At 43.5% G+C, this 13,225-nt stretch overlaps 1 protein-coding gene across 2 annotated transcripts in view; it reads right to left on the reverse strand.

The window, feature by feature from the left end:
- Positions 1 to 1,846: 1,846 nt before the first annotated feature.
- Positions 1,847 to 13,225, reverse strand: part of CENPP (centromere protein P) — a 114,089-nt gene continuing 102,710 nt past the window's right edge. The window contains exons 7-10 of one of the 2 annotated variants that reach the window (XM_053953357.1): positions 4,503 to 4,582; positions 2,774 to 2,865; positions 2,381 to 2,524; positions 1,847 to 1,932 (exon numbers count right to left, since the gene is read on the reverse strand). In XM_053953357.1, the coding sequence (XP_053809332.1) occupies positions 2,403 to 2,524; positions 2,774 to 2,865; positions 4,503 to 4,582 (294 nt within the window). In that variant the 3' untranslated portion in view covers positions 1,847 to 1,932; positions 2,381 to 2,402. Of the gene's footprint in view, positions 1,933 to 2,168; positions 2,525 to 2,773; positions 2,866 to 4,502; positions 4,583 to 13,225 lie in introns of those variants that run through there. The other variant, XM_053953355.1, reaches the window with a different exon arrangement.

The raw sequence follows: 13,225 nt of genomic DNA on the forward strand, positions 1-13,225 counted from the left end.
TACCTTAAAGCTTCTGAAGCAAAGTGCAAAGGGTTAAGGTAAGCAACCTTGAGTTTTACATGATAGTTGGGCTTAACTCACCTGCCATGCTGGTTTTTATTGTCTCTGTACATTATATGCTGCTATTGGAGGTGAAACCACAACTTGCTCTTGCCTAATTTAAATTGAGCTATAAGAAGACTATGTTCTGAGTTTTACAGGTTGTTTCAGGTCTTTCAGATAGTGTCAAACATTGGCACTATTACACTGATGCCCCACACACTGCGTAGCATGAGCGGCTGCTTTTAGGCTCTTCTGCTGTAAATGACACAGGAAAAAGGTGACAGAACCCCATTTTCTTCCCTACAGCTGCAGTGGAGTCAGTCTTGTGCCAGGGTGAGCTTTTGTCAGTGCTGCAGATGAGCAGTGCTTTGTGCAGCTGAAGGCTGGGGAGGTGCTGCAGCAAAGCCATCCTTGGGGAAGATCCTGAGCTGGAACTGAAGGGTATTACCAAACTTGAGGGTGCAATGATAAAATCTGCAGCTCCTTTTCCCTCAAGCAGTACACCCCCTGAATGGTGCAGAGATACTTCTCCAGCCCCAGTGAACAGCTCTTACCTGGATACAGCCTGTGCTTACCAATAATGATGTTCAGGGTCCTAAAAACAGTGTAACCTTTGAATTGTTCCACTTTACCTGAAATTCAAAAACAGGATCCCTGTACCTTGGCACAACTCAAGGAAGAAATGTGAAACACAGAGCCACTATTGTCCCTGTGCCAGAGACCTGAGCTGGCAGTGCTGGCACCCAGTGCCAGGAGCCCTTCTGGGGCAGGGCCTGAGATGTGAGACTACAACAGTGCAATGAGCTGGCAGCAGGAATAACCTCTTCTTCCCAGAGAAAACCTGGAGGAGGAGAACTCCTTATGAATCCAGAAACCCTCCAGCTATTAGAAAGAGGAGGAAGGAAGGACCCTGCACAGCTGGGAAGTTCCCAGGTTTTTATGCTGTAACTTTACACACGTTTCATATGCAAACAGCAGTGTCTGTGCTGAGCAAACAGTTTTGTTTTCAGGCAAGGCGAGGGAGCTAAAGATGAACTGAAGGTTACACAAAACTGGCTCAACCAGTTCCATGTCAGTGGAGAAGTAGGAAGGAATTTTGCCTGTGTACGGGATTCCAGTCTTGAAATGAGCCTGCCTTATCTAACAAGACAGAGCTGCCATTAATCAAAACCCAATCTCTGTTGCTCAGAGTCGGGCAGAAACCAGGCTCTGGTCTGTCAGTTTTTCCTAACCTACCAGAACAGTGGGAGACCATTTCAGTGATCAAATAGTGGAATATTACATTTATGGGATTAGAAACATACTGTTGCTTTAGTTCAGACTTCACCTCTTTCCCCACTGCTGCATGGAGTGGGTGGTTGTGCTGCCAGGGGCTCCAGCAGCTCTGGCCTTGGAAAGGAGGGCTCTTCTTACCAGGAGAGCCCAGAGCAGATGGGTTTGGGCTATTGGTTCCAGGAACTGTTACTCCCCAGCTGAGAAGTACCTGACTTCCAGTCATATCAGTTTGGCTGGGGTGCAGTGCTAGTGCAGAGCAGGAACTCCTGGAAACACTGAGTTCCCAGGTGGGCTCATGGCACATCTGATGGAAGTGAAGGGAGATGCAAGACATTCATCTGATGTGTTTTATTTCTTCAGGGATGAATGTGTGAAAGGTGATGCTTTGGTAATGTGTTGCCAGGATTTCCTCCTCCTGGAAGTCAGAAGTGCAAAAGAAGTGCTGCAGTGGGCAGGAGGTGACTGGCTCACCTGTTCCCAGGGGTGTCATGGGCCTCTCTGGGTTAGCTTAACGCTGTCTCAACACACATTGTGGAACAAAGTTACTTCATACAGTTACCTTTGGGTTTTTTAGCGTTGTGCGTCTTTGAAATCTTCAAATTGTCTTCTTCCACCCTAATTTAATGAGAAAGCTGTTTAACTCTTTGTTCTAGGAGTCTCTTACTGTTCTTTTGTCATTTTAAAATCACTGTACTTTTACAGAGCTGTGAAATGAATTGGATTTTTATGGACTTGATTTTGACAGTGCATGATCTTTTAACAATTTCCAGGTATCTAGAAAATGTTAAGAAGATAAACCACTCTGGTACATTAATGATTCAGAAAGATAAATTTATAATGAAATCACTCTGTACATGTAACTATTTTATTTGGCATTTTTGTATTTAAATGGCTGTATTTATTTTCATGTCATGACAATTTATATATAACGTGCCATAATTGTACAGATAGCATGTTTTATGAGTATGGTTTCTAAATGGAAAATAACTTAATGTTTATATTCAATAAAATTACAGACTGTGTAACACAATATCTTAATTAAAACTACTTTTGAAATTGCTACCTAGTGTAAATGATGCTGGCATTCATTCTTCTGAGCCCAGCACTTTGATCAGGTTCTCGATGGCTGCCTCGATCCCGAAGAGCCGGAGCGCGCTCCGGAAGTTGCCAGGGATGCTCTCCACCCTCCTCATCTTCTGCTCCAGGACTGCAGGAGAAACAGAGCAGTGCAGGTTATTTTCCAAGAGTTGCAGTAGGGCTGACAGCAGGTGGGTAAAGCAGGATGCCTTGCAGGCAGACAGGGTTTGTGAGCCCTTGGAGATTACACAGGAGGTGAAGTGTAGCTGCTGCTGAATTGGGGTGCGTTTTGTGTGGCTGGGCTCTGGGAGCTGGACTTCCATGGCCAAAACCAGGGGCCTGGCAGTTCCGGAACAGTCCCTGAAGTGATTGAGATTACCTTGCTCTGGTACTTTGGGCAGCAGGTCCAGGACAGGTGTGGTGGTCCCTTCTTCATCAAGATGGATCTTCCAGACAATCATCAATTCAAACCTGTACCAGGTGCACAGGAAAAGCAGTTCAGGTTAACCAGGTGCTGGCTTTGAAGTTCCTTCAAAGCCAAAAGTGCAGCAGTCATGAGGCTCAACCTTGTGCTCTGCAACAGAATTCACTTCATATAATACAAGAACCATCTCTGCATTCAGGAACCAGGAACACATCAATCCAATGACAAGGAAAGGTTCTGACTACATCCAGCTTTGCACAGTGCAGTAAGTGAGAGGAAAGCAAAGGAGAGCACTGAGTGTCCCCTGGCTCCACCCCTCACGTAATATCTACACTCAGGATCAGGTGCTGAGAACAGGAAACTTGTTTCAGAAGTGTTTGCATAAATAGTGATGTGCTGGGTTTGGAATAAAGACTATTCATGGCCTTTTTAGACTCTAATGGCAGGTAGACATCTGTCCAAGGCCTACATTCCTGCAGTTCTTTGCTTTTAATTAAAAAAAAAAAAAAGAAGCCTAAAACCATCATTACTTCTTCAGGAATAGTGTTAGTGGTTGTGCAAGGCCAGTCATGATTCCCAGCTTTCACAGTGGATGGGATCACTGCAGCATCCCAAGGGAACGGTGAGGCAGGAGCCGAGTCCAGAATAAGATCCACAGCAGAGCTGCTGCTTTACAGCTCCCTTTGTTCCCTCCAAACCTCACCTCCCTTACTGGAGGTAAGGCTTTCCTAATCCACAGTGAATCACTGTGAGGAGCAAGATCCCTTTCTCAGTGGTGTTCAACCCATCATGACTCTAAGAGTTTCCTTCCAATGTGATTTGTCAGCCTTTTGCCACCTTATTTTTACAAATCCTTTGGGAATTTGTGCACAGCTTGTTCTGGGATTTTGCAAACAAATTTCTATGCCAGTCTGTTTTCTACCAAGCTACTGAAATGACTTTTATATTCCTTTGTTTCATATGGGGTGAGAGGGAATGAGGGTAATGGAATTGGCACCTGGTGCCAAGGGAGAAACTAAAATAAAGCAAGTTCTACCCTATGTGGGATAGTCTAAGAACAATTCATTCCTGCACCCCCAAGCTGAAGCATTTAGATTTAAAGGGCAAGTTTGGCTGAATGAAGCAGCATCCTCTATAAGGGTTTGTTTGCCGGTTCTACACACAAACATAATGAAGGGAGCTGTGCCTTATTTTCTTTTAAATTAAAGCATGTTAAAGCAAGGTGTACCAGGAGAAGGGAATGCTCTGATCCTGTCACAAAATAGTTGCTTTTCATGGCCCTTGCAGAATTCCTGACAGTGACAGTTACACCACCTTACATTTAACTGTAAGGATTTTTTTCCCCTGCTGAAAATCTTAAATGTACTGGAACATCTCTCATGGGGAGGCCAAACAAATCCCATGTGTCTGGTAGGTAATAATTCCTTCATCTAACTGACTTCTAAAACAATGGAAAAGTATAGCCACAGTTGCTTTGCTTCCATTGCACAATAAATGCCCTTTTCTTTCTGTTCTTTAATGGCAAGACACCAAGGCAATAGCAAGGAACTGGGCTTTGCTGGGAGGGAACTGGGATCCCTCCTTCTCCTGCCACAGAAGGAACCCAGAGCTGCAGCACAAGGCTGCTGCTCTGCCTGTGCAATCCCTGCCCTGTGTAAACACAGAAATGCATTTATTGGCTTACCCAGAAACTTTGGGGTTCTTTAGAATTATAAAATCTCCCAGCAGTCCTTCGGGAAGGGTCACAATGTCAGGATACTTGGCCTGTGAACAAAAAGGTTCAACTGGTTCATAAAAATCACAGCAGATAAGGTGGTTCCTATCCAGTCACAGTGGATTGCACTAAGAGTAACAATACTCACTCTCTGAAATTCTGACCTGTTGGTTTATTTTTTTTAGAGATCCTTACATAAAACCCAGGAAACCTTGAAAGAATTTTTTTATTTTAACTAAGTTTGTTAATTGGATTTAATAACACCTTATAATACATCACCATGTCACCCCCCCACCTCTGTGAGTGATGACACCTCACTGGTACAATCTGGTTTGAGATGGACACCAAGCTGCACAGAAGGCTTTGAAAGAGTAATTAAACCAATGCCATACCAAAATAACCAATGTTAGCAACACATGGGAAAGCAGCAACACGATCAAACATAAAAATACTGTCTTCTATTACAATTCCATGTTTCTGGGGATTATTTTCAGTTACTACAATGTGCACAGGTTGATGGTTGCTCTGTTACTTTGTTAGTCCATCTGATGTGTTTGACATGTCTTGTGAAAGCCTCAGAGCTTCAGAGCTCTTTTAGAAGCACTCGTAGCTCTGTATGGATCCTGCAGGTGCCAGGTTACCCAGAGAAGGAGGGGATGCACAGACACCAAGGAGCAGCATCCTGCAGGGATGTGCTGCTGGGAAAGGAAATGGAATGGAGCCACAGACTCCAGGGCTGTGCCCTGCTTATCCTGCCTCGTGTGCTGGACACAAAGCTGTGTTCCAAACCTTGCAGTTTATAAAGTGTGAAAAGTCTCCCAGCCTGAATCATTCCACAGAGCTCCCAGTACAAGCAGCAGTTCTTATGGAAAAGGAGCAGGAGAGCTCGGCTTCGAGCAGCACTGGAGAAAATGAGTTTGGTTTTATGGGATTACGCCTCATCTGGCAGAGCAAAATTGCTACCAGATGTGACCTTGCTCTGGTTTAGGAATTTCTGACAAACTGAAGGGGGGCTGTGCAGGATGCCAAATGACATACAGCACATGGAATTTGCTCATTTTAATTTCTATCCAGTATCCAGTACTGTATTTACTGCGAGGATAACAACCATGATCTCTCCTGGGAACACAGACACAGAAGGGAGGACACTGAGCAGGGCAGTTACAGTGTTAGAAGTGTGGCTGATCAAAGGTCACTCATCCGGCAGAGCAGGGATCCTCTTCCAGCTTCACTCCCTGTGGAATTATGCCCCTCTGATAACAAAGCAAGTTTTCCAGGCTTTTCTCCTCAATAACCCATGCCTGATTTCCACTATGAGCTCTCCTAGCTTGGTGTCAGAGGCCTGGAAGGATCCAGCAATCCTTTAGCTCCAAGCAGTAGATACTGGAAATGCAGAATCAGCTTCTACCTGGAACTCAGCTTGTGCATCCCTCATTTACCAGGGATCCCAAGTATCCCATAACTAAACACCCAGTCACACTTCATCTGCCCACACCCAGACATTTGGGAATCACCACAGAAAACAGATCAGAGGGAACCAGATAAGAGTTACAATTGCCAAAACACTGAAATGCTCCCAGGGCTGTCTCAGGAGTTCCTGTGCAGCTGGCACGTTCCCCTCAAGCTGGGGGAGGGCATATTTACGTTCTATGAAAGCCAGAGGCAGCTCAAGGAAAGCCCAGTGGATGATTTTCTGTGGAAAAGCTTCCCTGTACCTGGGAGAGGGAGCTCCAGTGAGCTCTGCACACAGCAAGGGCTGTTCTGTGCCTTCCCTCAGTGCCGGGGCTCTGGCAACCAACCTGAATGCTGTGAGAAGCCAATCCTGTGTGAAATTCACAGGATTTGGGATAAAATCCAGCTTTTCAGTGGGAAAGGTCATATTGTAGCTATCCACAAAACACACAAAAAGCCAAACCACAAATACCTACATCCCTGTTTGCTATAAGCCAAGCCCAGACCCGTGCGAGGATCCTGGCTGCCATTCCCACCTTCCACCAACACCAAGTGGGGACAGGAAGCAAAGCTACTACACCCAGGCTCAAGCAGCAAACTTAAATACTGACAATTCCAGGAATGAACTCTGGGAAATGCAGTCACACAATCTGCCTCTTATATTCCACACAGAAAATACTGAATACAGGTTCTGAAACCCACAGTTAAAGATGTGGGGATCTGACAGGTGACTGAACAGCCAGACACAGGGTGAGCATGGACAGATTCCCAGTTCCAAACACTCTGTGGGTACCACATTACCACCTCATCTTCTCTGCTGAGCAAGCTTCCAAGTTTTCCTTAAGGAAAAGAAAAGCTGAGCAATAAAACCAGAGTAACAGAATGAGCTGAGCCCCTGAAAGGTCTCTTGGGAAAGCCAGGAACTCCTGAGGGATCTTGTAAACCAGACCCAAGGCCAGGGAAAGAGATCCCATCAAGGACATGATAGCAGATGGGAAGGATCAGCCTCAACTGCATCAAACAAAACCTGACTTTAATCAAGAAATATCTTTCCTCAGATGACTTTTAAATGTCAGCTTATGATCAAAACCAAAAGCCCAAGCTATTATTATTACTCCTAGACGGAAATTGTTTTTCCAGCTCCTTCAGGAGTCCAAGCAGGGAATGTTATGGGAACTTTTGTCTCAAACAGGAATAGTCTCAAACCACAAAGGGACTGTGGTGATGGAGTGCACAGCTTTCCCCTGCTCCCATGACAGATTTTACACACACAAGGAGCCATCCCAGGGAATACACTTGTAGCAGCTATTTCTCAACAAAATATATTATTCTGCAGCTGTTTAAAGCTGCACTGCAATTTTCTGCACTTGAAATCTCTGCTAAGGAAAATGTTATAAATGTGTTCAGCTTAAGAGCTGTAGATACAAACACAAAACAAAATTGGTAAGGGAGATGCCAGATAAAAGCAGATAAATTTGCTTCTGTCCCAATTAGTAAGAAAACACACGACTGCTCCCAGCTGGAACAACAGCTCCCTTTTACTGCTAATTCTGAATTTGCTGTTCTGGAAGAAGGACGTATATAAAGAGTTATGGTACCATGAGCTCCTCTACAGGGAGAAGCAATTTCTAAATCTGCCCAGGAGGCTCTGATTGGGCTCTGATTTGGGTAATTTCTCTGTATGGTTTGCTCAACTACGGCCATGTTATCACCCACTGAAATCACACATGGCTGGGAGCACCAAGACCTCAAATCCCAACACAGCCATAACATCAGTAATTTTTAAAATGAGTTTCACTAAAGCAATAAAGGCACATTTAGAAAGTGGAAGTTTCTCACTTTGTGCAACTAAAGGAACTATAACCAAGAACCCTTCAACTAAATTACACCCCTAGAAACACTGTATTTTCAGAATGGATTTATGAAACTTCACCACTCGTAATTAAGTCTCAGAATAAATACAGCTCCCATCTTCCCATCTTGAGGGAAAGTTCCTCAAGCAAACCAGTCCTGCTGGTGATCCCTGTGATGCCAATCGCCCAAACCTCTGGCGCCGGTGGAACCATGGACGAGAAGAGCACAAAGTCAAAGTGGTTTTGTCCCCGTGGCAGTCCCAACCCACCCCCCATGCTCAGTCAGGCTCAGTCCTCTGCTTTTAAAATTAAAATCACAAGTGACACAACCAGCATGCAAGTCTCAATTTTTAGAAGAGGAAAGGAGAATTTTGGGAGCAGATTTGAGGGCCTATAAGAAGGTGTGACAATGGCAAGTAGTGACAGGAGAACAGGGAACTGCTTCCCACTGCTAGAGGGCAGAGCTAGATGAGATATTGGGAAGGAATTGTTCCCTGTGAGGGTGGGGAGGCCCTGGAACAGGGTGCCCGGAGCAGCTGTGGCTGCCCCTGGATCCCTGGAAGTGTCCAAGGCCAGGCTGGAGGGGGCTGGGAGCAACCTGGGATAGTGGGATGAGATGATCTTTAAAGGTCCCTTCCAACCCCAGCCATCCTGGGATTCTATAAATAACAGTTTGATTGTCACCCTGCACAGGGCAAATCTTTGCAAACATTTACCAGAATCTCTCCCAGGCTCAGGACACACCTGGTTCCCTCCTGCAGCACAGGCACAGCTGGTTGGACACTTGGATAAAAAGTGCTCTGCACCCACCTGGTTTCAGACCTGCCCTTTTTATCAGCCCAGACCTGTGACTTGAGTCATTGCTCCCTTTGCTAAGATTCAATCTTGCAGCTACCTCCTGTAGATCAGCCCATGCTCTGCACATGTACCTGAAACCTCTGACCACCAGAGGCCTGTGGTGCCAGGGAAACCCCTCTGCTTTGTTCTTTCTTTCCTTTTCTCTTCCCTTGATTACAGCTTCTCTGTTTTGGTCCCTGTTCTATTGCCACTTATTTTCCTCCTTCCATATTTACATAAAATTATTATTTTTTGTGCTTGACTCCACCATGAGTTTACATGATTCAGTTTGTCACCGTGCTCAAAATGTGACCAATAATTTTCCATAATTTTTTATTTTCCTAATTGGATCTAGGCTGTAGGTCTGCAGAAGAGCCAACCCAGCATAACCAAGGCCTGAGTACACAAAATTCTGTGTCTCATTTCCTTTCAATATCACTTTGTCATATGGCAACCATGTGTTTATCTGCAACTTAATTACAGCAGACTGGGAATAAATTAAAATACATAGCGGAGGTTTATTTTTGTGAGGAAAAATAGAATTAAATTAACATGAAACCTCAGGAAGAACAGGAAGGGGGAGATCATAAACAGAGAACACAGAGGCTGCAGATGGGTTTTTTTCACTTTTTTTCTTGCTGGGCAAGAGACAAATCTTCTCTCCAGTATTTCTCTTTAAAATTGTTGAGGGAAAAAGATTTCCACTAGTTCATGAACGTTTTAAGCCCTACATTTTACTAGCTTAAAATTCTTCTTTGGCATTTTATTTAAATTTTAAAATACACTGTGCTAACACTGAGCTGGCAGTGGAGCCAGGCCCTGGCACAGGGATTGGCCCAGCTCCAAGCCCAGGGCACAGGAACTCGTTGGGATGTTGTGGGAGAGCACTGGCACTGCCCCATGACATTGATTTTGGGGGAAATACCCAGAAAACCAGCAGAGCTCAGCAGTTCTGTTCTTCCTCCACAACTTTACTGATATATTAGTTTTCATTCTGTTGTATTTTGAGTCCCCTGCCCTCCCTCTAGGTATAATTAAATATTTCTTGATGATAAACTTTATGAATGGCACCGTGTGGAAGCCAGCAGAGATGTCTAATTTAGCAAGGGATGCTGAGTAGCCAAGGACAATACAGAGATGAAAAATTATGGAAGGAAAAAAGATGTCATATTGCAGAGCAGCATGAAGCATCAACAATCTGTGAAGAAAGAATTGTGAGCCAAATTTTCAATAATCTGAAGGAAGCAGACTGCAGGAAAGGCATTTTTAGGAGACAAATTAAGCCAAGTTTGTGTTTTCTTCCATTATAACAGGAGCAAGATACCTCATATATCTTTATTTTTTTCTGTATAAATTTGCTGCAAGATTCTCTCTAAGCCTTTTTGATGTCTCAATAAAAGGATAAGGATCCAGAATTGCATAAAGCAACTTGGATTTGAAGTACCACACAAGAGTTGATTATCAAATGTGGCCCAACTTGCTTTTGTAGTTTACATTATCAAGCTCATCCAGACAGGACAATTTAAACATCATCTAAATAAAAGCATCTGAATTTAGCTAATGACTTGGCTCTACCACTGTGTTATCTTTTTCCCAAATAGGCAGATCAATTTAAAAAATAAACCATAGGACACAATGAAGAACACCTACTTCATCTAAATTAGCTCAAGGTGAGACATTTACTTTTAAAAAAGTGTGATTAAAGAAATTTTTTAGACAAGGCACTCAACTTATCTTCATCACTTACTGCTGTGGATTTTTAATCTTTCTTGAAGGTCTGAAGAGTTATTTGCTTCTATGTGGGCAAATTTATCTTACCTGGTAAAGATAGGTACATCCATAGACCCACCTGCAATTTTCATTTCTCACCAGGAGCTCTAAATGGATTGAGAGGTCAGTCTATCACTTAGAGCAAAGTGTCCCACAGCACAGGGGGTTTGGCCAAAATCTGCCCCATCTGCCTGTGCTGTCCCTTTGGTGTCCTCAGGAGCAGCTGTGCCTCCACTGCACACCAGTCACACAGGAGGAACCTGGGCTGGCACAAAACAACCCCAAAACCTCCTGTGGGACTGGCACTCCAATAAAGCTGTGCTCCAGTTTTAGCTGCACCTGGATTTGATACCAGTGAGGAATGGCAAAGTCCACAGCACAGCTCCTCCTGAATGTGTACAATAATCAGCCAGCAGCCTCCAGAAGATCAGATTTTTCCTTTATCATACACAGGCATGTCCATGTGCACCCTCCCTTCACAAATATCTCTGCAGTATTTCTATTATTCTTCCTGAGCTTTACAAAACGGTTTAACACCTGCATTAGATAAAAAGTAAAGCTTTACCTATAGACCTATATTTTCTATAAAACATATACTGCAGATACACTGAAATCTTTCCCACAAGACATCCATCCTCTTCTACAAAGCATTACATTTTGGACAGACTCCACAGAAATTTGCCACTCAGTAGCTTTCATTTGTCTGGTTATTTACAATTATCAGCTGCTTATGTGAAAATAAATATTAACATGCAGTGCTGAAGTGCCTGTTGCTAGCAACAAGAGCAGGAATGGGTCCAGCTGAAAAGCTCTTGAAAGCTTTGAACCCAGTGAATTCTTTTCATGTCATACTCAAATACAGTCCTTTAGATCTGGCTGTCAACAACACGACATTTCAGATTTCCAAACACATCCTTAGCACAAACAAAAGGGACACAGGAAATATTCTTGAAAAGACACAAACATCTGCAAGAAGAGATTCACCAATTTATAATTATTGTACGAATGAGAGTGTAAAGTTGTCAATCCACTGGTAAATAACAGGCTTACAAAATTGGTTAACTGTCCTCAAACTTTGATCTACTCAACAACTTCCAAAAGAAAGCTGCAAAACCTCCCCAAAAAACCAAAACAGAGGCAAAAATAAGGAACACTAAAAACCTGTAGCACTGTACGTGTGCAAACTTTGTTACACTTTTGACCAAATCTCTCACAACAAATTGGATTTTGACTCAAATATCTGTGTACTGGTGAGTAGAAAAGAATTTAGGGCAGCAGGGAGAATTCTTTAGTGTATCCAGGAGGAGAAATCACAGGCAGCTGCCAGGCAAAAACATCTCCTTATGCTCCACCTTATTTGGTTTATAAAGGCCAAAGTTGCACTGCCCAGGAATGTTGTGTGATGCGTGTGGATAAATATTTGTTTCATTGCTTAGGTACTGCAACAACACAAAGAGCACTCACTGACAATACCAGTGCAGCTGCCAGTGCATTTCATTCCCTCTCAATGCAAACTTGAGGCATTTCACAATTTGAATTTCAATTGCTGGCCTTGCAGAAACATTTCAAAACTGTTGGTGACAATATGTTTTGTTCTGGTAGAAGCCCAGTTGAAAGGAAAACCTTCTCTTTTTCCTTTTTCAGTTTCCCAAGCAATCAGTTCAGTTCTCTTGTGTTTTTAAAGCTCAAAGGAAGTAAAGTGACCCAAACATTCCTGTGTGCAAACGTGGTGAATGTTTAAAGTTTTCCTTGTGTACAAAGCAAGAGATTTGTCCTAAAAGCTGTGGAATGCCCGCTGCAGCCTGGATCCTGGAGCACCAACCTTTCCCAGCCTTTCACACAGATAGATCTGAGGAAGGAGACCTCAACCCTTTTGAGTAAAAATAGTTCAAGAAAAAGGAAATTAAAGCAACAGACAGAATGAAGATTTCCATTCCCAGAATTTAAACATGGAGTTACCCCCAGCCCATATAAAAAACAAGGCTGTAACACTCAGTCTCCATTCCCAAACCCAGGCTGAGTCCCACAGCAGGAACTATAAGGGAAATCCAGACAATCCCTTGGAAAACTCGAGAAGAAAGGCAAGCACCATCATGTTATTGAAAATGGAGTTCTGATTACTTCAATATTCATTTTTCCACTGTAGAAAGACCTCTGGATGACTCTTCCCAAACACACTGAGCTCTAACATCTGAGGCCTCCAGCATATTCTTCACCTTTGGCTCTTCCCCCTTCCCTGTTTTGGACTCAGCTCCTGCATTAGCATTTCTTGCAGCTGCCCCTGCCAGTGCAGAAGTAGCACTGTCTAGACTGTGCACATATTTGTGCCTCCTAAAACCTCTTAAAACAATTCCAATTGCAGTTGTACAGCTCCTAGACCTGCAAAATCACGTTTTTGATCTCTGGCATATCCCTATGGATTCAGAATTATTGTCTAACAGTTCAATCCTTATTAACTCACAGGATCTTTTCTGCTAATTGCCATGAGACAAAAATACCATAGCATTCAGTTCCCAAAGTACTCGCTGTGAATGGACCTTATAAAATGTCCCAGCTTGCTGAAACAAAATCAGTTTATTCCACCTTGGACAATTCACGTTGTGTAAGAGAAACAAAGGTCACGAAATACAGAAAAAGTAGCAAATAAATCATAGAAAAATAGAATATCCAGAGCAGGAAGGGATCCACAGGGATCACTGATATCAAAGCCTGTGCAAGCCTTTCCACAGGGACAGTCCAAGAGGCAAGCTGGGATTGTCTAGCACATGGATATGTTGGTAC

The sequence above is a fragment of the Vidua chalybeata genome, chromosome 12, assembly GCF_026979565.1.
Source record: "Vidua chalybeata isolate OUT-0048 chromosome 12, bVidCha1 merged haplotype, whole genome shotgun sequence".
Classification (NCBI taxonomy): Eukaryota; Metazoa; Chordata; class Aves; order Passeriformes; family Viduidae; genus Vidua; species Vidua chalybeata.